This window comes from Leucoraja erinacea, chromosome 13, assembly GCF_028641065.1.
Source record: "Leucoraja erinacea ecotype New England chromosome 13, Leri_hhj_1, whole genome shotgun sequence".
NCBI classification, from domain to species: domain Eukaryota; kingdom Metazoa; phylum Chordata; class Chondrichthyes; order Rajiformes; family Rajidae; genus Leucoraja; species Leucoraja erinaceus.
In genome coordinates this window covers 28386276-28413291 of record NC_073389.1, presented here as the reverse complement: position 1 = coordinate 28413291, position 27016 = coordinate 28386276, and the positions used below count along the sequence as shown (strand labels likewise).

The 27016-nt window shown below is 42.5% G+C and overlaps 2 protein-coding genes across 2 annotated transcripts in view; one reads left to right on the top strand and one right to left on the bottom strand.

Moving 5' to 3' along the window:
- The window catches only part of LOC129702759 (cilia- and flagella-associated protein 44-like), a 117285-nt gene extending 106117 nt beyond the window's left edge, over positions 1–11168 (bottom strand). The window contains exons 1-3 of the mRNA XM_055644704.1: positions 8776–11168; positions 5621–5752; positions 1161–1299 (exon numbers count right to left, since the gene is read on the bottom strand). Of these exons, the coding sequence (XP_055500679.1) occupies positions 1161–1299; positions 5621–5752; positions 8776–8788 (284 nt within the window). The 5' untranslated portion in view covers positions 8789–11168. The remainder of the gene's footprint in view (positions 1–1160; positions 1300–5620; positions 5753–8775) is intronic.
- Positions 11169–13682: 2514 nt separating this feature from the next.
- The window catches only part of LOC129702758 (uncharacterized), a 28722-nt gene continuing 15388 nt past the window's right edge, over positions 13683–27016 (top strand). The window contains exons 1-5 of the mRNA XM_055644703.1: positions 13683–14609; positions 17836–18207; positions 22303–22323; positions 23543–23794; positions 25978–26049. Of these exons, the coding sequence (XP_055500678.1) occupies positions 14579–14609; positions 17836–18207; positions 22303–22323; positions 23543–23794; positions 25978–26049 (748 nt within the window). The 5' untranslated portion in view covers positions 13683–14578. The remainder of the gene's footprint in view (positions 14610–17835; positions 18208–22302; positions 22324–23542; positions 23795–25977; positions 26050–27016) is intronic.

Below are 27016 nucleotides of genomic sequence, written 5' to 3'. Positions count from 1 at the left end.
TCCTCCATAGTTTGCTCTTGCCATCACTCTGATATAAGTTAATCTTCGTCTCATCTGTCCACAAGACGTTTTTCCAGAACTGTGGTTGCTCTTTTAAGTACTTCTTGGCAAACTATCACCTGGCCATCTATTTTTAATTTAAATCTTTTTATTTGAATTTTTGAATTTCACAGCAATTTGCATACATACAATGATAACAGACAGTGATAGTCAGGACATAATTGTACAACAGTATGTAAACGACCCTCAAAACCCTTACCCTTACCCACCCTCGATCCACCCAAATCAGGTCGGGACCAAACAGGGACAAACAACACTCACATACGTACACATCCACACAAATACGATATTTTTATTTTTGCGGTTAATCAGTGGTTTACATCTTGCAGTGTAGCCTCCGTATTTCTGTTCATGAAGTCTTCTGAGGACAGTTGTCATTGACAAATCCACATCAGACTCCTGAAGAGTGCTTCTGATGTGTCGTACAAGTGTTTGGGGATTTTTCTTTTTTATAGAGAGTATTCTTCTGCCATCATTTGTGGAGGTCTTCCTTGGCCTGCCAGTCCCTTTGCGATTAGTAAGCTCACCAGTGCTCTCTCTCTCTTCCTAATGATGTTCCAAATAGTCGATTTTGGTAAGCCTAAGGTTGGGCTGTCTCCAACAGTTTTATTCTTGTTTCTCAGTCTTCTAATGGCTTATTTGCATTTCATTGGCACAACTTTGGTCCTCATGTTGATAAACAGCAATAACATTTTCCAAAGGTGATGGAAAGACTGGAGGAAAAACTAGGTGCTGAGAGCTCTCTTATATCTGCATGAAGGAGGCAATTAAACCCACCTGAGCAATTACAAACATCTGTGAAGCCATGTGTCCCAAACATTATGGTGCCCTGAAATGGGGGACTATGTATAAACACAGCTGTATTTTCTACATGGTAAAAAAAAATGTATAAAAAAACCCTTTAATAAAATCTGACAATGTGCACTTTAACCACATGTGATTATTTTTCTATTACAAATCTCAAATTGTGGAGTGCAGAGGCAAATAAATAAATGATGTGTCTTTGTCTCAAACATTATGGAGGGCACTGTAATTGATAGTGGTATTCATTTTAAGGTGGAACCATGTGAAAAAACATTACTACAATTTACAAAGGATACATGAGGACAAGCAAATTTGTTGGTATCCGTGCTGTTGATGAAATGAACGGCTTTGAGTATATTTCCTCATAGTCATAGAAGAAATCATCTGCGAGTGTTGCTTCTTCTGTCTTCTTGGTTTCATTTCCATCCTGCTTCTCTGTAATTAACAACACACCCATTTGGTTTGCCTACACATAAACATGTTAATGCAGTTGAAATACTGGCAGAGGACTATAATTTTATTTTATGCTCCATTTATAGGTAATCTTAATTGCAACTGGCATAGCTACATTGTAAATATGTTGTACACTCTTAAATCATTGTGAGAGACTGAGACAGGCACCATAGTTTGGCAGTCACAACAACTGTAAATATAACCTTATATCCAACACTCCACTCTCCTGTGGAGCTCATCTAAATGCTAGACAACTAACTACAACCACAGTCTGCGTCATGGTGATGACTATTGGAGTCCTCAAAATGAAATTTTACAAGCTGTACTTGACAAGGTTTATTCCATAGTACCCAGTCGGTCTTCCTCTTTGGTGCTGTGGTAATTAGGAATGAAAATGACCACCGTGGTATAGAAGATTGGGTAATGTGCACAGTCTTGAACATCAAAAAAACGAAGGAGCTGATCATGGACTTTAGGAGGGCACATCATCCGAGGACGTACACTCCATTGAGGATAAATGGGGATCCTGTGGATAGGGTGAACTGTTTTAAATATCTGGGAGTCCACATCTCCGAGGATATGACATGGGCATCACACGCCTCAGCACTCGTGAGTAAGGCAAGGCTGCGCCTTTACCACCTCAGGCAATTGAGGAAATTCAGAGTGTCTCCGAGGATCCTCCAGTGCTTCTACGCCGCGGCGGTTGAAAGCATCTTGTCCGGGAACATTACCATCTGGTTTGGGAATTGCTCTGCCAAGGACAAGAAGGCTCTGCAGAGAGCAGTGCGTTCGGCCGAACGCACTATGGGAACTTCACTTGCCCCCCTGCAGGAATTATACATCAGGAGGTGCAACTCCAGAGCCAACAATATCATGAGAGACCCCTTCCACCCCTGCAACGGACTGTTCCAGCTGCTACGGTCAGGCAAACGCCTCCGTTGCCATGCGGTGAGAACAGAGAGGTTGAGAAGGAGTTTCTTCCCAGAGGCCATTTGGACTGTAAACGCATATCTCACCAGGGACTAACTCTACTGAACGTTTTTCCTTCCATTATTTATTATGTAAAGGTATATGTGTGTTATGATTGTGTTCATAGTTTGTTTGGTTGTTTGGTTATTTGTCTTTTTGCACAAAAGTCCGCGAGCATTGCCACTTTTATTTCACTGCACATCTCGTATGTGTATGTGACAAATAAACATGACTTGACTTGACTTGACTTGACTTGACTTGACTTGGTTGTGCGAAATTGCAGCAGGATGTTGATTGATTGGCTAGGTAGGCTGAGGAATGGTTGATGGAATTTAATACAGAGAAATGTGATGTCTAACATGGGCAGGACCTACACAGTGAATTGTGGGGCTCTGGGGAGTATCGTAGAACAGAGGGAGCTGTGAGTGCAGGTGCATGGTTCCTTGAAGGTGGAGTTGCAGGTAGATCAGGTGGTCATAAAGGCTTTTGGAACATTGGCCTTTATCAGCCAGAGTATTGAGAATAGAAGTTGTGAGGACATGTTGCATTTGTCAAGACGTTGGTGGGGCCACATCTAGAGTATTGTGTTCAGTTCTGGGCACCATGTTATGGGAAAGATATTATCAAACTGGAAAGGGTACAGAAAAGTTTTATGAGGATGTTGCCAGGACTAGAAGGTCTGAGTTATAGGGAGAGGTTGAGTAGGCGGGGACACTATTCCTTGAAGCGCAGGAGGATGAGGAGTGACCTTATAGAGGTGTATAAAATCATGAGAGGAATAAATCGGGTAGATGCAAAGAGTCTCTTGCCTAGTGTAGGTGAATCGAGGACCAGAAGACATAGGTTTAAAGTGAAGGGGAAAAGATTTAATAGAATCTGAGGGGTAACCTTTTCTCACAAGGGGTGGTGGGTGTATGGAACAAGCTGCCAAAGGAGTCAGTTGAGGCTGTAGTTGAGGTAGTTGAACATTAAAGAAACAGTGAGACAGGTACATGGATAGGATAGGTTTGGAAGGATATGGACCAAACAGTGGGACTAGTGTAGCTGGGACATGTTGGCCAGTTGTGCCGAAGGGCTTGTTTCCACGCTGTATCACACTATGACTCTATAATAAGATTAGTGCCATACATAAGTACAATCCCCGGTTATGTACATAATGCATAGAAACAGCCCATTCAATCTATATGCAACAGTCGCAAGGTTTTCACGCCATTTCACAGTCCCAACCACAGCTGATAAAGGCCTGTTGCAGCTGTCAGCCCCATCAGGTTGTCCCGCGAACCAGCCATCTTCAACCTTCTTGCCCTGGTGGCACCTCCCACATTTGTCCTTGAAGATGTAGAAGGTAAGGCCATCGGTTCTTCCTCCTGTCCAGTGTTCACCACCGTCGCCGACTCCCAAAATCACCTCTCCGGTTCCCGGTCTTTGAGCAGGGGCCGGGCTCGGCTTCTTCTATCTCCAAGTTCCACGGGGGACATACCAGGCCTACTGTCAGGGGATGGCTGTGGCTCACCAGGACCTTCTGCGCACGCAGCACGCGGGTACTTGAACAACTCAATAGAGAGAATCTGTTTGCAGGTAAACAATTGGCTGGCAAGTGGGAGCCTTCAAAAGTGAAATAGCAACAATACAGGGGCAGCATGTTCCTGTTAAAATGAAGGGCAAGTATGGCAAGTTTAAGGAACCCTGGGTAATGAGAAATATTGAGGCCTAGTCATGAAGTAGAACGTACAACTACAGAACAGTACAGCACATGAACAAGCACTTTGGCCTACAATATCTGTGCCGAACATCATTACAAATTGAACTAATCTCTTCTCTGTGCGTAATCCACATAATCTAAATTCCCTGCATATCCATGAATCCATACAAAAGCCTCGAAAATGCAACTATCATCCCTGCCTCCTCCACCACACCTGCATTTCGTTCCAGGCACCACTTTAAAAACACGCGTAAAAAATGCCTTGTGCATCCCTTGTCAACTTTGTTCCACTCATTCAGCTGCTCATCTACATGAAAGATATGATGCTATAATGGTTAAACAGAGTTAAGGCACAGATCAGTATGATCTGATTGAATGAAAGGCAAAAGAATGATGAAGTATTGTTCTAATATTCTTAGAACAAAACCCCCAGGCTTTTCTATTTTTTTTAGAAGCCACGCATGTTGGCATAAGCCTTTATTGTCAATTTCACTTGTTTTTACCATTATATTGGGGGCGCAAACCGATTTCCCTTTGAGATCTCTTCATCAGAGGAATTGGGAAGATATAGAGGACGTAGACAAATCCTAGTAAGCTCAAACAATGCCCATCTGCCAGAACCTGTATACTCAACTCTGCAATTTGGATTGTGTGCATTTCCCAGTCATCTATTACAGGAAGGTTGCAAAAGCTTTGGAAAGGGTGCAGAGGAGGTTCACCAGAACGATGCCTAGATTAGGAGATTATTAGTTACTGAGAGAGGTTTGACTGACTTGGATTTTTTTTTTTTTTGGAATACCAGGGTGACCTGATAGAAGAATATAAAATTATAAGGGGCACAGTTAGCGTAGATAGATAGAATCTTTTTTCCAGGATGGAAAAATCAAAGACCAAAGAATGGCTATAAGGTGAGAGAGGCAAAGTTTAAAGGAGATGTGCAGGGCATGTTTTTTTAATATAGGGGGTGGTGAGTGCCTGGAATGCACTGCCAGGGGTGATGGACGAAGCGATACATTAGTGGCACTAAAAGACTTTTGGATATGGATATGCAGGGAATGGAGGGATATGAGTAATGTGCAGGTAGATAAGCGATGGTTTTCCATCATGTTCGACACAGACATTGTGGGCCAAAGGGCCTGTTCATGTGCTGTGCTGTTCTGTGCAAACAAAGGTCAAAGCATCCCTTGCATATTATTGATTAATTATTTTCACCTTTCTGATGTTCATCTTCAATTAGTATCTAAATGTTATTATGTGAACTATCTGAAAATATTTTTATCTTAAATACACACGATATTCTGACCATGAGACAAAAAATCCCTGGCTGAATCAATCAAACTGAAGACATAGTATGGCACCAAACCATAGTCGGTCCCAGGGCAAGCCAATCTACTAACTGAGCTCTAAGGCTGGATTAGCTGACCAATAAAACCCTACTATAAATGAGCTTTGCCCTGGGGCAAATGATCAATAAAGCTCTGGTCTCAAGTCAGCTATATTCTTGATAGCGCATAAAAAATGTGAAAAGGAAAAAATATATTGAGCCATCTGGTTGAAAAACAAGGTTTTACTATCGCCCAGATTGAAACATGGAAATTTGACGATATTAATTAAATAATCAGGAACTTTTACCTTCCTCATTAGCTGAAGAACCTTCTGCCTCTTGCATATTATTTTCATCTTTCTCATCCTTCTGGCCACCATCAGGAGCATCAGAAGTAGGGATTTCTGTAGATTGCTCCTGCACGACCTCCTCTTGTTTTTCTGAATAAACAAAATAAATAATTATTTAACGCTTTGTAACAATCAACAAGAATACCACATATTCACTCAATTTGATTTCACTTTTGCAAGATCTTGCAACTGCTATAAAAACATAAACCATTGAAATATTCAGGCAGGACTTGAACCAGAAGCAGATTGAATATCAGGGTGTCCTGCCACCAGTAAATACACCTTACTCAAGACCATTCTTCAGTCTGATGAAAGGTCTCAACCTGAAACGTCAATAATCCTTTTCTCCAGAAATGCTGCATAACCCGCTAAGTTACTCCAGCTATTCAAGGAGGGAACATATGTGTGGAGTCAGAGGATGTAGGTGACGAAAGTGATCAATAAAGGTAGGGCAATGGATGGTAATTACATTGATTTTATTGTCATTTGATAGTCCCTCAAGGTAGGCTGATCCAGATGCATTAAGATGCATGGGATCCATGATGACTTGTTCATTTGGATTCAGAAGTGGCTTAATCATAGAAGACAGAGTTTGGAGTCACGGATAGTGAAAAAGGCTGTCAAAGTACACAGTGGGATATAGATCAGTTGAAGAAATGGGCTGAGATTTGAAAAAATAGTACACATGGAACTTGGTGGCCATCCATTGTGAGTGGCAACACAATGAGTGATAAAGAAGGTTTATCGTATGCTTGCCTTCATCGGTTGGGGGCATTGAGTATAAGTGTCAGGAGTTCACCTTGCAGCTTTATAGGATTTTCGTATGGCTGCATTTGGAGTATTGTGTGCAGTATAGTCTCCCCATGACAGGAAGGATGTGGAGGCTATGGAGAAGATGCAGCAGAGGTTTACCAGAATGCTGCCCCGATTAGAAAGTATTAGCTATGCGGAGAGACAAGGAACTGCAGATGCTGGTTTTCCAAAACAGACACAAAGTGCTAGCAACAAAAGATACAAAGATGTCAGTCTGAAGAAGGGAAATACTGTCTGACCTGCTGAGTTACTCCAGTACATTGTGTCTTTTTTAACTATAAGGACTGTTTGAAATATTTTCTTTTGAGAGTCAGAGTTGAAGCTGATAGAAGTATATAAAATTATGAGAGGCATATATAGGGCAGACAGTTGGAACCTTTTATCCCAGGGTGGAATTGTCAAAGACTGGAGCGCATAGCTTCAAGGTGAGAGGGCCAAAGTTTTAAGGTGAAAGCAAATTATTTTATACAGAGAGTAGTGATAGGCTGGGAGCCCAATACACGCTGCCTGGGTTGGTGAGGGGGGCAGGTACTAGGTATGTTACAATACTTACCTTCAGCGGCGCTGCAATTCTGCCACTGGCTGTGTGCACGATTTTGGCGCGTTTGAGGGGGGGCGGGGTTAAAACGCATTTTTTTTCCGACCTGGTCCTGGATTATATTTTGTTGGAGTGCAAGATTTTGCTAAAGAATCGTTCCGACGGCCGTTCTGTGCGTTTTTTTTTAATTTTGCCCGACAAGTTAATCGCTGGAGAGATTTTAAAATAAGCTTCTGAAGCCGTCAACGCCGACAATGGGGACGGATTTTATGTAGGGGACAGGTATAAGAAAGTAGTTTATTTTTATGTATAAAAGTGTTTCTTAAGATGCCTTTAATTCACATTTAAGTTACGAAACGGTGATTTTTTTCCCCGAAGAATCGGCAGTGTTTTTGCCGCCGATATGGGGACTAAATCACTGCAACCGCAACATTCCAAATGGTCGCGTTCCAGAAAAACACACTCGCAAGCTGAAATGGCCATTAATTTACAGGTATTAAACATTAAATTCCTTCCATTTGGCCTATAAACCCATGACAATGAGATTTAAAAATTATGTTATATTGTGAATTCTTGTGTGAATGTTATTTGGACACTTAGGCTATTTAAAAATGTTAATCTATTCTTAAGAAATCGATAGATGTTGAGATTTAAAAATTATGTTATATTGTGAATTCTTGTGTGAATGTTATTTGGACACTTAGGCTATTTAAAAATGTTAATCTATTCTTAAGAAATGGATAGATGTTTAGATCTAGTAATTGAATTTTGTAATTAGCTACAATTAGGTAACTAACTAATTATATGCTTTAATTTCAAGTCATCTAAGTAAGATTGTTTCATATTTGTTTCAGAATGCTTTCAATCTATAATAACTGAAAATGTATTTTAATTTTTCTTAATCTTTAAGAAAGTTATGGGCCTTTGACTGTTCTCGATCACAGGTTTTGTGTTAAGTCAAGATGCTAATTTCCGAGTATGAAAATGGCCATAACGTTTTTAATACTGAAGATATGAAAGTGAATAAGGTGTCAAATTAACCTTCTTTTTATGCTTTATCTGATGGGATAAATTAAAGCATTGATTTTTAAATCTCAAAATTTTGTAACATTGCTACAGGTACTATCGTAGCACTTGAGAGGCTTTTGAATACACACATGGATATGTAAGGAATAGATTGATCACTTGGAAAAGGAGATGAGTTCAACTTGGCATCATGTTCAGCGGGGAAATTGTGGGTGCTAAGTCTTGACCCTCTGCTGCATTATTCGACATGTTCTCACACTGTATTCTCCATCTCCCCCTTTCGTAGACGCCCGCTTCCCGTCTCCCCCCATGTCAGACGCCCGCTGCCCGTTCCACATGTAGGAAGGAACTGCAGATGCTGGTTTACACTGAAGATAGACACAAAGTGCTGGAGTAACTCAGCGGGTCGGGCAGTATCTCTGGAGAAAAGGAATACGTGACGTTTCGGTGGAGACCCTTCTTCAGCGCTTTCCATCGCCTCCTGTGCCAGACACCCGTCTCGTGTCTTCCTCTTCTCACCGATACCCTCTCCCAGATTCCCGCATCCCATTAACCCATCCCCACGCTCACTCCCCGTCACCCGCAATGTCAAATGCGCTGTGCCCATGCAACCCAACCCCCACTCTGCAGGTGCCCACTCCCTGTCGCTCCTGTGTCAGGCGTCTGCTCCGTCCTCCCGCGGCAAGCACCACCGTCTCCACCACCATTCCCTGGCACTCATCTGTTTCTCACTCACCCTGGGACTCCATTTTAATCGGTTGCTTGGCAACGATAGATGCGGGTCTCCCGGCAGCGGCGCATTCTGGGATCGCGGAGGAGTGCGCTGGGCTGCGGTGGGTGGTTGCCTGGGCAACGCCGTTCCGGCGGCTGTCGAAGGCCCAGTGCGGGCGGAATGGGGTTGTTTGGTCAAAGCTACAGCAGTGCGTGAACTTGACCTGTGCAGAGTGATGGGCAGAATAGATTTATTTCATGCATTTAGGGAAAGCTTCTTAGGAAGTTGGTGACGGGCTTAAGCGGCTGTATCTGGAGGGAGCGAGAGTCTGAGAGAAGCGGAGGCGTTGGGTTGCAACAACTTTACACTGGACTGAGGGCGGTGATGAGAGGCCTAACAGTAACAGTACACCCGGTCTGATGTACGATGCCGCTGTGCGCTGTTTCTGCGATCGGAATAGTTAAAGCTTTAGATTTATATCAGGGACGAAGAGCGCCGTTTTTTTAATATTTCAAAAATAAACTATGTTCGTAATAAAAAAAAATAAACAAAACAGAAACAAGGCAAAACTCAATACTTTCAGTGTATTCTCAATGATCACCACCCCCTTTGGCCTGTCTTCACACCTTACACTTCTTATCTATGTATATCCCTCTCCCCTGACATCAGTCTGAAGAAGTGTCTCGACCAGAAATGTCACCCATTCCATCTCTCCAGAGATGCTGCCTGTCACGCTGAGTTACTCCAGCATTTTGTGTATTTTCAATCGAAACCAGCATCTGCAGTTCCTTCCAATGCATTCTTAGTATCTATATGTTAAATATTGCTTGGGTTATGCCCTGTTTTATTAGCACCTATTTTCATTACACTTCGCACTATTGCCACTCACGTGGCCCCCTGGGATGATATAATTGAACAGCACAGCATAAGTACAGGCTCTTTTGCCACAATATGACGAACATGATGCCAAGACCATCACATCGATCTGAACAACCCATATTCTGCCATTTCCTGCATAACCATATCCCTTTGCAAAAGTCTTTTCAATGCCACTAACGTATCTACTTCAACCACCACCCTCCAGGCAGCACATTCCACGTACTCACCACCTTCTGTGCAAAAAAACATACCCTGCAAATCTCCTTTAAACTTTGTCCCTCTCACCTTAAAACTTTGCCCTCTGGTATTTGATTTTTCCGTCCTGGGAAAAAGATTTTGATTGTCTATTCTCTCATCATTTTATATACTTCTATATGTCTCCCCACAACCAAACAAACAAAACAAGTTTATCCAACCTCTCGCTGTAGCTAATATGCCCTAGTCGTGGCATACCATATGCCTTCTGTAACACAGCCTTTCATACAGTCAGCAACCCAGGCAATCTGGGTGTCATCTGCAAACTTATTAACCAACCTATCTATGTTAGCATCCATCATTTATATGTATATCACAAACAGCAGCGGTCCCAACATAGATTCGTGCAGTGGGGCAAAGCTTAAAGGAGATGCGGGGGGGCAAGCTTTTCACACAGAGGATGATTGGTGCCCAGAGTACTCTGCAGTGTGTGGTGGTGGAGGCAGATATGATAGTGGCATTTAAGAGGCTTTTATATAAGCATGTGGATATGCAGGGAATATCCTATGGATATGGTATGGATCATGTGCAGCCAGATGAGTTTAGTTTATTCAGGTAACTAGTTCGACAATGATAGTGTGGGACGAAGGGTCAGATTCTCATAGAGTCATAGTATCATAGTCATACGGCATGGAAACAAGCCCTTTGGCCCAACTTGCTCACACTGACAAAATTATCCCATTTACACTAGTCCCACCTACCTACATTTGGTCCATATCCCACTAAACCTATCCTATTAAGTAATATCTAAATATTTCTTATGCGTTGCGATAGTACATACCTCCTCCAGCAGCTTGCTTCATACACACACCATTCTTTGTGTAAAAACGTTACCTTTCAGGTGCGTATTAAATCTTTCCCACCCTCACCTTAAACCTATGTTCTCTGGTTCTTGATTCCCCAACTCTGGGTAAGACCAATCTGTTCCTCTCATGAATTTGTACACCTCTATAAGATCACCTCTTGTACTTCTGTGTTCCAAGGAATAGAGTCCTAGCCTGCTTAACATGTTCAATCATAGCTCAGGCCCTTGAGTTCTGGCAGCATCCTTGTAAATCTACTCTGCACCCTTTCCAGCTTGACAACATCTTTCCTATAACATAGTGCCCACAACTGAACACAATACTCTAAATGTGGCCTCACCAACATCTTATATAACTGCAACATGTTCTCCCAAATTCTATACTCAATATTCTGACTGACGAAGGCCAATGTGCTGAAAACCTTTTTGACCACCCTCCCTGTGATATCACTTTCAAGGAACTATATACCTGCACCTAGATCCCTCTGCTCTACAGCACTCACCAGAGCCTTACCATTCATTGTTTAGGTCCTGCCCATGTTAGACTTCCCAAAATGCAACACTTCACATTTCTCTGCATTAAATTCCATCAACCATTCCTCAGCCCAACTAGTCAACCGATCAAGATCCTGCTGCAATTTTTGACTCCTGTGTTGCACTTTTCTATCTTTCCTGTTTCAAGCGGGTTATGTGTAGGAGGGAGGGGTATGCCCTTCTGAGAGAGGAGAAAAAATTGATAGGACAATGGAAGACAGGAGGCTGATGGGAGGAGGGTAGAAGGAAAGATTTGGAATAAAGTAATGAAGGTCTTTTGGGGGGATAAGAGGAGAAATGTGGATGTGGTAAAGAAGAGTGGGAGCTGAGAATGGGGAGAGAGTTACCAGGGGAGAAGAAGGACTGCATATTAGAGGGTGGACCAAATGTAGAGGATAAATTGAGAATGGCCTACCATATGAATGGGGTTGCGAGGGTTGGTGGAATTAGTGTATTAGAGATTGGAGAGGTGACAGGAGAAGGGAGAATAAGTTGGTCGGCGGTTAAAATAAGAGATTTTTCCATGGGCTGAGGGGTGAAGAGATTTGTAAGTTTACATGGGAACTAGAGACTGTCATACAGATGATTAAAATGGAATTACATTGGGCTGGGGTTGGGGAGAGTTGCTTACATCAAGATTTGAGACGTTTACACTATTATAGATACAGGGATTTATTCTTCAAAACCACACAGTAAAGATGACTGATAAAAGCCTTTCAATGTGGGTTTTTTGGTGGTAATGACTTTGGTCGTCCACCTCGGTTCAAAGTTACTGACAAGGAAGTTGAGTAACAGTTGTTCACTTTCTATCTGATGCATTCAGTAATTATTTGGGAAGGTAAGGTTCACGCTTTCAGAAACCATGATTTATTACAATGATAGGTCTACTTAAGAGTCTCCCATGGGCTTTAAATGTTTTAGCGCATCAATGGTTGTGATAATACAGATTAATGCTCTATTTAATTCAAGATAACTGACAGAATGTCACTGCTTTAGCTGAGTGTCAGTCACCGGGACACAACTAACTGTGATGAGTCATCCTATCTAAGTAGGACTATTTTCTTTGTAATGTAAAGTTCAATGTACTGTCATGAATACATTGAATGATAGCAGCCGATATTTGGTCCACCAACCCACACATAGTAAAATAATAATGCCATTCAATAAGCCTATGATCAATCTGCATCAAATTTAATTCCCTCCTTATGCTCTGTCAGCTAAAAAAAACTGACCAATGTTAAATTTATCGCAGTCGCTGCTTCAAAAAGGCTGGCAGTATCATCAAAGACCCACACCATCCTGGCCACACACTCATCTCCCTGCTACCTTCAGGTAGAAGGTACAGGAGCCTGAAGACTGCAACAACCAGGTTCAGGAATAGCTATTTCCCCACAGCCATCAGGCTATTAAACTTGGCTCGGACAAACTCTAATTATTAATAACCACTTTCTGCTATTTGCACTTTATCAGTTTATTTATTCATGTGTGTATATATTTATATCATGGTATATGGACACATTTATCGGTCTTGTAGTAAATGCCTACTATTTTCTGTGTGCTTAAGCAAAGCAAGAATATCATTGTCCTATACAGGGACACATGACAATAAACTCACTTGAACTTGATTATCTTAATTATTATGTGTAGGAAAGTAATCCAGTCTGTACTTGAAGGGATGTTTCACCTAATTTATTTCCTGAATAGCTTGCATAGCATTTTAAGGTAAACCCTTATTGTCCTAAATTCTTCTACCTGTAATTTCTCCTTATACTAAAACTTTCTTTCAAAATCCTATTCACTTGAATTCACCCATTAATCGTCTGTAGCAATATTAATATATAGTCATAATAGTTAGTATGTAGAAATAATATATAGTCACAATAATTAGCACACAGATAAAGCCTATTTATTGTAACTGATCCTCAGGTGCTTTACATGAGAGTTAACCATTTAAATATGCCAAATAAAGGATATAATATGGACACAAACTTGGTAAAAGATTTTTGGGAATTATGGGATTATGGGAATGCAGCAAAGCATAGCATATTTAGATTTTTGTGGATAAATATGAGGTTATCCACTTTGGCAGTAAGAATAGAATAGCAGATTAATATCTGAAAGGTGATAGATTGGGAAATGGTGAGGTGCAACAAGATCTGTCTACCTTTTGTGGACCAGTTGCTGAAAGTAAGCATGCAGGTGTCGCAGGCAATTAAGAAGACAAATTTAATGTTAAATGTTATGGTGGGAAGATTCAAGTATAAGGATTGGGAGGTCATACTGCAAGAATTTTATATTAAGAGAGAGTAGATAGACTGTTTTTATTTTCCCTTGAGCGTCGGAAGTTGAGGGGTGACCAGATAGCAGTATATCAAGTTATAGGAGGCACAAATAGAATCAATAGTCAGAATCTTAATTCTGTGATGTGGTATCAAAAGCAAAAAGACACAGGTTCAACAATTCAGCACAACAGCATGTTGGGAGCAGCAATGTGTAGTCAAAAAAGGACGTGTCGTTTCAGTGAAACTGCAAAACAGGATTTTACGTGTGCTAAACAGAAACAAAAGCATGGAATGGACAGAGCCAAGTCAAGATCCTATATTACCGACAATCTGTCATTGATCAACCACATTTAATGACAAGTAAAAAAAACGCACCAATGCCTCTACTTCTTCAGGAGACGGAGGAAATTTGGTCTCTAATGACTCTTACAAACTTCTACAGATGCACCAGAGAAAGCATACTGTCTGTGGTATTATAGCTTGGTTTGGATGTAGTCCAGTCCATCACACAGATCAGACACCCCTCTATTGATTACATTTACAGCTCACGTTGCCTCAGGAAAGCAGCTGACTTGCCAAGATATTTCCCATGCTAATCATTCCTTCTTTTCCCGCTCCCTTCGGGCAGAAGATACAGAAGCTTAAAAGCACGTACCAACCAGACTCAGGAACAGCTCCTTTCCCACTGTCATCAGAGTTTTGAGCGACCTTTCCATACAGTCCTGATTTACAACTACAATGTTGATAACTATATCCTGCATTCTCTAGCTTTCTCCTCACTTTGTCTTTTGTACTTGTGTTTGGCTTGATTTTATTCATGTATAGTACTATTTGATTTGATTAGAAAGCACACACAAAACAGCACTTCACTGTAGCTACCTGCATGTGACAATAATAAACCTAAACCCATTAAATCTCATTTGGGTGAACTTGCAGAATTTGATGTACAAAATAATGCCCCCAGTCATCTGAAAGTTCTATATATGCCAGTTGAAACTATTTTGAAGTCTGTGTATTTACCTCTTCTGTACTTTTGACATTTTTATCTTCACAGAAAGTTCAACTATCCTTAAGAATGGCGCAATATGAAGGGATTCAACTTGAGAGTAAGTTGATGCTTTGCACTTTATGATGGCTTATTCTTTGTAAAACTTTACAGAACGATATGCGAGGTAAAATAACCCATATCTTCCTTTTTTCGGCTTTTATTTTCATACTTGTAACCTTCAGTAAATAATGTCAGCATGGTTTGGTATATTTGACCATTTCTTTTAAATGTTTTATCCATGCTCCTTCATCCAAAATTGCAAAGGCCCTTGCAGAGATATTTGCATTATCCTTAGCTACAAGTGAAGATTCAGAAGATTGGAGATGGCTAATGTTGTACTGTTATTTAAGAACAGTAGCAAGGACAAGCCAGGAAACTGCATGCTGGTGAGCCTGATGTTAGTGATGGAAAAGTGTATTCTTCGGGACAGGTTGCACCAGCATTTTGATAAACACGGACTGATTAGGGATAGACATCATGGCTTTGTGCATGGGAAAGCATCACAGAAATTGATAGTGTTTTTTAAAGAGCGCACCAAGAAGGTTGATGAGAGCAGGCCTCCTCATAGGCTCCAAAGCCACACTCAGCAAAATCAATAACCCCACTCTCGCCATCGACGGCACCACTGTCTCCCCATCTCCCCAGGCCCGCAACCTTGGCGTGATCTTTGATTCCACCCTCTCCCTTGAGCCTCACATCCGCCATGTCATTAAAACCTCCTTCTTCCATCTCCGCAACATCGCCAAACTCAGACCCTCTCTCACACCTCCCGCTGCTGAAAGACTCATCCATGCCTTCATCTCCTCCTGACTGGATTACTGCAACTCACTTCTCCTTGGCATCAGCTCCACCTACATCAACCGACTCCAACTGGTCCAGAACGCAGCCGCCCGACTCATCACCCACACCAAATCCTGGCATCACATCACTCCAGTCCTCAAACAACTTCACTGGCTTCCCATCTCCCACCGGATCAACTACAAAATCCTGATCCTCACCTACAAAGCCCTCCACCATCTGGCCCCCCCCATATCTCACTGACCTCCTCTCCCCCTACCAACCCTCACGGTCCCTCAGATCCACATCAGCCGGTCTCCTCTCCATCCACAAGTCCAACCTCCGCAGTTTTGGGGACAGAGCCTTCTCCAGGGCAGCTCCCAGGCTCTGGAACTCCCTCCCCCAACTGATCCGCAATTCCGTGTCCCTCACCATCTTCCAGTGCCGCCTCAAGACCCATCTCTTCACCTCTGCCTATCCTTAGCCCCACGTCCCCCTCCCTTTTCTTATGTGCATTAATTGCCTCATATTGTGTTTTGTATTGAATTCTGTCTTTACATTGTGTACTAGTCATGTCTCTACTATTTATTTCATTCCCCTTACATGTTTTTCCTCTACCTGCTAAATTTTTGTAAGGTGTCCTTGAGACTCTTGAAAGGCGCCCATAAACAAAATTTATTATTATTATTATTATATGGACTTTAGCAAGGCCTTTGACAAGAGCCCAAATGATAGGCTGAATTGGAAGTTTTGATCACATGGAATCCAAGATGAGCTCTCCAATTGGATTCAGATTGGCCTGGACAAAGGAGTTAAAGAATAATTGTGAGGGATTGTTATTCTGATTGGAACTATGTGGACAATGGAGTGCCGGAGGGGTCGTTGCTGGGTGCACTGTTATTTGCTATCTACATTCATGATTTGGATGGCAATGCAGTTAACATTGTTAATAAATTTGCAGATTACATCAAAATGGGAGGTATGTTGGAGAGTGAGGAAAAATATCAAACATTTACAACAAAATCTATATCATTTGGGAAGGTGGGCCAAGAAATGGCAAATGGAATTGAATCCTAATAAGTGTAACATGTTGCACTTTGATATGTCAAACCAGGGCAGGACTTGTGCAGTAAATGGTGGAACAGTGGAGAGTGTAGCAGAACAGAGAGATTTTGGAGTAGAGGTGCATGGTTCAATGAAAGTGGCGAATCAGGTAATTAGCAGAAACACGTGAAAGAATGCACCGCCCTCTCAGAAAGCTATGTTCTCTGCCTCATAATCAGGTCTCAGGTGGATAAGCTGAGACTTTTTCTTTGGAGCATAAGAGGCTGAATGTTGACCAACTTGAGGTACACAAGATCATGAGGGGTACGGATAAACTAGACACACACAATCTTATTCTTAGGGTAGAGGATTCTAAAACTAGAGGCTTAAGATGAGAGGGGAAAAATTTAAGTCGGATCTCTAGCAACTTTTTGACTCAAATGAACAGCCCATTTCAGGAATGAGCTTTGAAAAAGCCATAGCAGCGGATACAATTGTGACTTTTAAAAAACATTTGGACATATATGGCGAGGATCTGTTTAGAGGCCTTTGGGCCAAAAGCAGGCAAATGGGAACTTGGTAAACATGAACAAGATCGGCCGAAGAGTGTGTTTGCTTGCTGACATATCTCTATGTCTATTCCACGATTTTTCAGAAATAACTGTCCTATGTGTCCAGAATTTAAACACTTTTAAGAATCATTCATCTCCTTTATTAGAGCATGTACATATAACACACAACAGGATAATACAAGAGTTTAAGGTTACACAAAAAAGCTGGAGAAACTCAGCGGGTGCAGCAGCATCTATGGAGCGAAGGAAATAGGCAACGTATCGGGCCGAAACCCTTCTTCAGACTGATCGGGGGCGGGGGTGGGTGGGGACAAGAAAGGGAAAAGGAGGAGTAGCCAGAAGGCTGGGGGATGGGAGGAGACAGCAGGGGGGCTGAGGAAGGGGAGGAGACAGCAAGGACTAACAAAATTGGGAGAATTCGATGTTCATGCCCCCGGGGTGCAGACTCCCCAAACGGAATATGAGGTGCTGTTCCTCCAATTTCCGGTGCTGCTCGCTGTGGCCATGGAGGAGACCCAGGACAGCGAGGTCGGAGACGGAGTGGGAGGGGGAGTTGAAGTGCTGAGCCACCGGGAGGTCAGCTTGGTTATAATACAAGAACTGGCCCATTGGCCAACAATGTCGTTGTCCTGTCATACTGTGACACAACTTATGCTGTACCTTCCAATAATGAAGGCTACTCACCGATTTCCTTTAGCGAGGTGCTATTGAGTCCTGTGGCAATTTCTTAGACTGAAGCAGTAATTTTGGGATAGGAGTCAATAGCTTTCTGAGGGGGCAGTGCATTCTTTGACGTGTTTCTGCTTCAATGTTAGTGTGTGAATTCTAAAGTTGATAAAAAATATCAATATGGTATCACAGCTAAACAACTTTTCTATTATTTTCATTTAGTCACTGGCAAGGATCGTGACACCATGAAGAATTACATCCAAAGTTCACATGATATTCTAGTGTCTGCACTGTATAATATTGACCCCCTGCTTGACCAAATGATTGCATCCCATCTTTTGACCCATGAGAATTACTGTGAAATCCGAACTGAGAAGATTCCACCGCAAAAGGCTAGAAAGCTCCTTGAAATTGTGCAGCTTCAAATGAGTGACAGCGATGTATGGAAATTTGTGGAATGCCTGAAGAAATGTAAACACCATTACCCCCGTCTGAAAAATTGGCTTGCAGAGGACATTGGAAAGTTTTCAAATGTTGCAAACAAAACACCATTCTTCATTTCTGTAGAGCAGCACACATTGAAAAGCATAGAAGGTATGTTAAAATTGTACATAATCTTGGAATGTACAAAATTCAGGACTGTTACAAAAAGGCTATTTTTTTTCAGCTTCCAATGCAATCTTTAGGGCTTAAGGGTCTAGATCTATGGGTTTTGAGGTCTCCGATTTGGCAAATATGGGATCTGCAGACTCTGCCATTGATAGGCAGGAGGTTCTATATATGGTCAGTAGATAGGGTTTTTGGAAGATTCTGCATTCCTATTATTTTTTTGCTGGACTCTGTGTGTTCACAACAAATATATATTCAAGGGATTCACTGCCTTCTTGGTTGTTGCATCTCCATTTTGAGTATTTTCAATGACCAGATAGATCAGAGTAGTGTATCTATCCCAGGAGTCTAGTGTTAACCTGGCTAGTGGATCTGGCTACGTGCGATTAGGACCTCAATGTTGGTTGTGTTAACCTGGGAGACATTGATTTGTCAATCATATACGTTTAGTTTAGCTTAGTTTAGTTTAGTTTTGTTTAGAGATACAGCTTAATCCGTGCCTGGAGCGCCCAGAGAAAAGCAACATTTGTTACAGAGAGAACATACAGACTCCATAGAGACAGTACCCATAGTCAGGATAAAACCTGGTTCTCTGGCACTGTAGGGCAGTAGCTCTACTGTGATGCCATATTAGAGTGGTTCTGGTGATAAGATTATGTAGGATGGTATCAAAGTTTCCATGATACAACTGTGTCAGCTGTGATTCAGTTGGTGGTAGTCGTGCCTCTGACTCCAAACCTTGTGTGTTGACATCCAACTCCAGAAACTTGGTTGCAGTAAAGCAGAGCTGAAGGGTTGCAGCCCCCTCAGGCATGCCATTTCTTTGACTGCAACCCCATCTGCTCTCATGAGAAAAAACAATCCCACGGGCCTTTTTGAAGTAGAGTGAGGCGTTATTCTGAGCAGAGAAATTACAGGTGCTCTGGCTGAAATTTATGTCATTAAATAAGGGTGAGATACCGGAAGACTGGATGGTGACAAATCTTGCGCTCTGTATAAGAGGGGATGCAAGGAAAAGCCTTTGAACTATAAGCCAGTTAGTCTAACATTTGTGGTTGGAAAGTTACTGGTGAATATTCTGAGGGATGATATACATGCATTTAGATAGACAAGAAGATTAGGGATGGCCAACACAGTTTTGTATGTGGGAGATCATGTCTCATAAATCCGATTGAGTTTTTTGAAGATGTAACCAAAAAGATCGATGAGGGCAAAAGTGTAGACATTGTCTATATGAATTTCAACAAGGCATTTGACAAGGCTCAGCATGGTAGGCTACTCTGGAAGGTTAGATTGCATGGGATTCAAGGAGAGCTAACTGACTGGATCAAAAATTAGCTTCATAGAAGGAAGCAGAGGATAATGATGGAATGTTGATTTTCAGACTGGAAGTCTGTAAATAGTGGTATGCCTCAGGGTTTGGTGCTGGGTCCATTGTTGTTTGTAATCAAAGTCAATGATTTGGATGAGAACATACAAGGAATGATTAGTAAGTTTGCAGATGACTAAAGTGGGTGGTATTGTAGATAGTGAAGAAGGTTGTCAAAAATTGCAGCAGAATAGTTGGGCAGTTGGGCTGAGGAATGATTAATGGAGTTTAATACAGATAAATGCGGGGTGTTGCATTTTGTCAGTGAATTGCAGACAGCTGCAAGATTAATAGAGTTATCATAGCAGTGGATTTTAACTTTCCCAATATAGACGGGGACTGCCATAGAGCCAATGGCTTAGATGGGGTGGAATTTGTCAAGTGAGCCCAGGAAACAGTGCAAAGCTCGATCTTCTTTTAGGAAATGAGGCAGGGCAAATGAGTGGGTGAGCATTTTGGGATCAGCAACTACAGTTCTATGAGTTTTTAAATAGTTATGGGTAACAACAGAGCTGGTCCACAGTTAAAGTTCTAAATTTAGGGCACGGCGAACTTTGATGGTGATAGACGGGAACTTACAAAAGGCGATTGGAATAGTTTGTTTGCGGGCAAAGGGACATCCCAAAGTGGGATGTCTTTAAAATTGTGATACTGCGAGTTCAAGGTTTGCATAATCATGTATGTCCCAAATTCTATGAATGTAGATAAATCTGTTGATCCTGATCAGGCACATTCAAGGACTCTGCTGAAAGTTTTAGAAGAATTGCAGCTGACCTGGCTGAGATACATGAATCACCATTTGATATGGGTGATGTGCCAGTAGACTGTAAGGTTGCTAATGTTGTGCCTCTATTTAAGCAACCCCACAAAGAAAAGCCTGGAGACTATAGACCAGAAACCTAACACTGGTTGTAGTAAAGTTACTACATTTATTCAAATTATTCTGAGGGAGATTATTCAGAAGCAAAATGTATATATGCATTTGAAAAGACAGGGGGGAAATGTTGTCTGAATGGACTTCAGCAAGGCCTGTGGTAGGCTGCTCTGGAAGGTTCGATCTCATAGAATCCGGCTTGCTTTTCGGACTGGAAGCCTGTTACTAGAGGTGTGCCTCAGGGATCCGTGTAGGGCCCATTGCTGTTTGTCATCTATATGAATAATTTGGATGAGAATGTACAAGCATGATTAGTAAGTTTACAGATCACACAAAAAAAAATAATTCGTTAGTCCACATCCGACATGTGGGAGTCATTCATTGGGTAAGTCCACAGCTGACACGTAGGAGTCTTTTAAAGGCCAGCTGATCGAAGTTCAGGACCGATATGTTCCAATATGGAAGATGAATAAGAATGACAAAGTAAGGGAACCATGGATGACCAAAGAGGTTTTAAATTTGGTCAAAAAGAAAAAAGGAAACACATGCAAGGTTTAAGAGGGTGGAATCAGACAGAATATTTGCGGAATATAAAGAAAGGAGGAATAACTCGTGGGCAATTAGAAGGCCGCAAAGGGGCCACGAGATGGCTTTGGTGAGTCGGATGAAAGGAAGTCCCAAGGCTTTGTTTGCCCACATTAAAAACAAGGGGATAACCAGTGAAAAGGTAGGACTGCTCAAGGATAAAAAAGGGAATTTGTGCTTGGAGTCAGGGGATGTAGGCGAGGTACTAAATTAATACTTTGCATCTGTTTTCACCATGGAGAAGGACATGGAGGACAGTGAGATCAGTGTAAAGAATACTAATATTGAGGGCAGTTTGAGATTAAGATGGAGGAAGTTTTGGGGGTCTTAAAGTGCATCAAAGTGAATAAATCCCCAAGACCTGATGGGAACTATCCCAAGTTATTAGGAGAGGCAAAAGAGGAGATTTGCAGGAACCTTGACAAAGATGTTTCCATCTTTCCTAGCCACAGGCCCGGTCCAGGCTAATAATGTGTGCTGGGACCTCTATTGTTTGCGATATATATAAATGACTTGGACGTAAATGTAGACAGGTTAGTTAGTAAGTTAGCAGACAACACCTACAGAAATGGACAGAGAAATGGCAGATGGAGATGGAGTTTAATCCGAGCAAGTGTGAAGTGTTGCACTTTGGCAGGTCAAATGCAAGGGGAAAATAAACAATTAATTGTAGGATATAGAAAGTGGCAACACAAGTAGAATGATAATGAAGGCAGTGGCGGACTGGGTCTAAAAATATTGGTTGCCAGGAGACAAAGGGGGCCCACTTCGTCAGGGGCCCCCTTGATATAGGGGCCCCACTTCATCAGGGGCCCACTTGCCATCGGGCAAGCTGACACCCTGGCCGGTCCGCCACTGAATGAAGGCATATGGTATATTTGCCTTCAATGGGCAGGGCATTGAGTATAAGAGTCAGAAAGTCATGATGCAGATTTATAAACCTCTTGTTATGCCGCATTTGGAGAATTGCTAACAGATCCGGTTACCCCATTACAGGAAGCACATGGAGGCTTTGGAAATGATGCAGATGAGGTATGCCAGAATTATATCTGGATTAGAAGATACTAGCTACAGGGTGATGTTTTGAATTGGATTGTTTTCTCAGGAAGACCAGAGGTTGATGGGAGACCTAATAAAACTATATACAATTATGAGAGGCATATATAGGGTAGAGAGTCAGAACCTACTTCCCAGGATGGAAATGTCAAATACTATGTTCTATATTCTAAGAAACTCTTTCACTGTTTTACAGGTATCAAGCGTGGATCAACAGGTATGTCATATGTAAGCCTGTGGTGCTGAATACACTTAATTCTTCTCTTTGTGGTTGCATCTTTTCATCTTGGTGCTCATTTGCTTCCTTTAATTGAAATACTTTAAGGCAGGCATTGTATTGTATAATTAAAGGATTGGATCTGATCATTGCCATCAATAGTCTTCTTCTTCTTTCGTGTGGCATGCATAGCATAAAGTTGTTGGACAACTTGTTCTATTTGATCTTCCGTTTGTGCACGTCGAGTTAATTGCATTAGTCGAAACTGGGCAGACCATGTGAAGGTTGCAATCTTCCACCCCACTATCAATAGTGATTCACATGTACTAAATGTCTTATTTGTAAGGCTTTAAAACAAGTGATACAATTTGTAAAACATCTAAGAATAGGAGCAGTGAATACAGAAATACAGGACCTTTATAAATCACTGACGTTACACAGCTGGAGTGATGTGCAGACACTTCACTGAGTAGTTATTAGACAGGGCAGCACAATGGCGCAGTGGTAGAGCTGCAGCCTCACAGTGGTAGTGTTTGGTCCTGACCTCCAATGTTTCCTATGTGGAGCTTGTACATCATCCCCGTGACTGCATGAGTTTCCTCCATTCCTCCTACATCTCAAAGACGTGCGGGTTTGTAGTTGAATTGGCCTCTGTAAACAATGGCAGTGGATGAGAAAGTGGGATGGCAGTGTGGAGAACTAGTGTGGATGGGTGAGCGATGATTGATGTGGACTCAGTTGGCTGAACGGCCTGTTTCCATGCTGTATCTCTAAACTAAACACTTCCCATAGCTTTGGAATGGAATTTGAACCCACAATCTTCTGATTCAGCACTAAGCAGTATATGTGCAAGTTTATAAAGAAAGCAAGTTGGAAGAGGACGAGAATAACCTCCTGGTATCTTGGGGTAACTGATGGGGCTGGGGACTTCCAGAAAGAGTCATCTAATTTTGCTCAAGATTCCAGCATCTGTAGTTCCTGGTGTCTCCATTATGTTGTGTTCATGTGTGCACTAATATAGGCATTGATGGCCTATTAAAAAGCATGATCACTGCATCCATTATATGAATTAATGAATTAAACTAATTGATGGTTTGCGTTCTGTGTAAGGTTGATCATGAGAAGAGCCTTTTGTAGTTTTATGATAATAGCTGGTTAAACGTAATCTTATATAAGTTTAGAGGCAATGTGAATAAGTCTGTAATTTCTATCCCAATAGAACAGAAACTACAAAAACAGGCAAGCATATTGTGCCAGAGACTTGGTCATCTGATCACCCCTATTGCCATGAAGTTGTTCTCCAATGAAACAATCTCGCAGTATGAGTTGGATATTGTGCAAGGAGAGACCACACTCTACTGTCAAGCCCAGCGTTTAATAAACATTTGCCTGCAGAAAGGAGAGCGTTCCTGTCAAAAACTCTATGAAGCTCTACATGATGAAGATACAGTCCTGGCAGAAGACATTGATGGTGAGAGCATTTAATGTAGTGCTGTGACTTTTGGGCCTAGCGGGAAAGAATCTTGACTTGTCAGGTTGTTGAATGTAATGATCTCAGGACATTCAGTTGTTAGACATTTTGAGTATTAAACAAGATCATGAAGTAGGTTACTTTCTGGGGCTCTTGCAAGAAAGAATAAATAGCGTGATACACATTTACATTTATACCAAGCCAATTAATCTACAAACCTGTATATCTTTGGAGTGTGGGAGGAAACCGGAGCTTCCCGGTTTCCTCCCGCACTGGTCACGAGGAGAAGGTCCAAACTCTGTACAGACAGCACCATAGTCAGGATCGAACCTGGGTCTCTGGCACTGTATGGGTGCAATTCTACTGCTGCTCCGCCATATCGTCCTATAACCTTCAGTTCAGTGTGAGCAGTGCGAGCAGTCTGCCTCCAATGTCCTGTCATTTAGACAATAGACAATAGGTGCAGGAGTAGGCCATTCGACCCTTCGAGCCAGCACCTCCATTCAATGTGATCATGGCAGGTCATCCCCAATCAGTACCCCATTCCGGCCTTCTCCCCATATCCCCCGACTCCGCTATCTTTAAGAGCCCTATCTAGCTCTCTCTTGAAAGTATCCAGAGAACTTGCCTCCACCGTCGTCTGAGGCAGAGAATTCCACAGACTCACAAGTCTCTATGTGAAAAAGAGTTTTCTCATCTCCGTTCTAAATGGCTTACCCCTTATTCTTAAACAGTGGCCCCTGGTTCTGGACTCCCCAACATCGGGAACATGTTTCCTGCCTCTAATGTGTGCAAACCCTTAATAATCTTATATGTTTCAATAAGATATCCTCTCATCCTTTTAAATTCCATAGTATACAAGCCCAGCCACTCCATTCTCTCAGCATATGTCAGACCCGGGAATTAACCTCGTGAACCTACGCTGCACTCCCCCAATAACAAGAATGTCCTTCCTCAAATTTGGAGAACAAAACTGCACACAATACTCCAGGTGTGGTGTCACTAGGGCCCTGTACAACTGCAGAAGGACCTCTTTGCTCCTATACGCAACTCCTCTTGTTATGAAGGTCAACATGCCATTCGCTTTCTTCACTGCCTGCTGTACCTGGATGCCTACTTTCATTGACTGATGAATAAACACATGTATTTTATTCAAGGACATCTATTTATTTTGGTCATTTTAAATTTGAACTTCCTGTCTGCTCTTTGGCCATAAATTTAAATTTTTTCTTCCTTCTTCAGGTGACACTTATAGAAGAAATAGTTTCCATATATTCACCCTCTTTAACTTTTTCAGTACTGCTCATTTAGATTCAAAATATTGCAGATGCATGAAATATGAAATAAAATAGAAAGTGCTGGAAATGCTCATCAGGTCAGGCAGCAATTGGTCAGAGAAATATAGCGTTTCAATGGATTGTCGATTTTGCTAACTGTCGATCATTTTGATGGATTGCTAACCTTTCATCAGATTGGTTCTGATGCAAGGTTACTGGACCAAAATGTTAACACTATTTCTAATTTCTATTTCCTACTGGTCTGCTAAAAATATTTACATTTTTTTCTGTTTCATTTCAATTAGATCAAGGGTTCCCAACCTTTTTCGTCCCGTTTACCCCAAGCAACTTTAATAGCACATAACAATGTTATTTCACTTATTTATGAACAACTAATGATGAACAGATACCGGTATACCAGAACCAAACACAGTCAGGCAATGAGAAAAAATATGTACAGAATCAACAAATTTACCCCCTGGGCAGGCAAAGTCTACCCTATGGGGGTAAATTTACCCCAGATTGGGAACACTTGAATTAGATCATCCCTCGGTCCACTAAATTTAACCATCCAAACCAAAGAATGTTCTTTGATGAGGTTCCATTGGTTTCCTGCATTGTCAAGTCAGCTATATGTAGCTACACGTATGTAGCTATCAGCTACAAGTCAGCTACACACTGATCTGTTTTGTAGTCAATGCCTACTATGCTCTGTTGTGCTGAAGCAAAGCAAGAATTTAATTGTCCTTTCAGGGACACATGACAATAAACTCACTTGAACTTGAATTTGAATTTTAAAATCCTGTAAATGGAATGGAGTGTTCAGTAAAGATTGGTGATAAGTTGTGTTGTGGTCAACCTGTTACATATTATGTTTATTAACTAGCAACCTTTACACTTCTGCAGATACAGAACAGCCAGCTTCATTATCATTTCACAATTCTACTCCACAAGAGGAAACACAGCCAGCCTTTTCCTGTGAGTAGGTTCCTTTCATAATCATTTCCTGAGTTTGGGCTATGTATTAAAAGCACACTCTCTCGATATGCCTTCAGTGGCACACACCACTGTTGCAAGAAGTATTCAGATTATTGTTTGAAGGCTTTCACTGGAATAAATTTTTCAAGGAGACTGGACCAAGGGGGACCCCTGGGTCCCGTCCCCCCAACCCCCGGTTTCGGGGGGGGGGGGGGAGGAAGAGAGAGAGGGCAGAGAGAGAGGTGGCAGACAGAAAGAGAGGGTCAGACAGAGAGAGGGGGACAGAGACACAGAGAGAGGGGCATAGAGAGGGTTGCAGAGACAGAGAGAGAGGGAGGGAGGGAGAGAAGAGGGGGGGGGAGAGAAGGGGGGGGAGAGAGAAGCGGGGAGAGGAGAAGGGGGGAGAGAGAAGGGGGAGAGAGAGAGGGGGGGAGAGAGAAGGGGGGAGTGAGGGGGGAGAGAGAGAGGAGGAGGAGAGAGGGGGGGGAGGGGGGCAGAGGAGGGGGGGAGAGGGAGGGAGGGAGGGGGGGGGGAGTAGGGGAGAGGAGGGGGAGAGGAGGGAGAGGAGGGGATTGGGAGAGGAGGGAGGGGGAAGAGGAGATGGGGGAGAGGAGATGTGGGGCGAGGGGAGGAGGGAGGGAGAGGAGGAGGGGGGGGGGGAGAGGAGGAAGGAAGCGTTGGGTTCCGTCCCCTCAATGCGCGATTGTGGTGGGGAGGCAGCCTGCGGCATCACACACACATAACCACCCCCCTTGATAATGGAGAGGGGGGGAGACAGGGGGAGGTTGGGGGGAGGAAAGGGGGGTAGGGGAGGCAGGGGAGTGGGGGGAGCAGCGGGGAGCGGCGGCGGAGGAGCGGGGGGAGCAGCTGGGGGAGCAGCAGGGTGCAGCGGGGGGGAAGCGGGTGTTAACCAAAGGACTGCGAATTTGGCAGAGGGGGGGAACGTCACTCGCAGCGCTTGGAACAC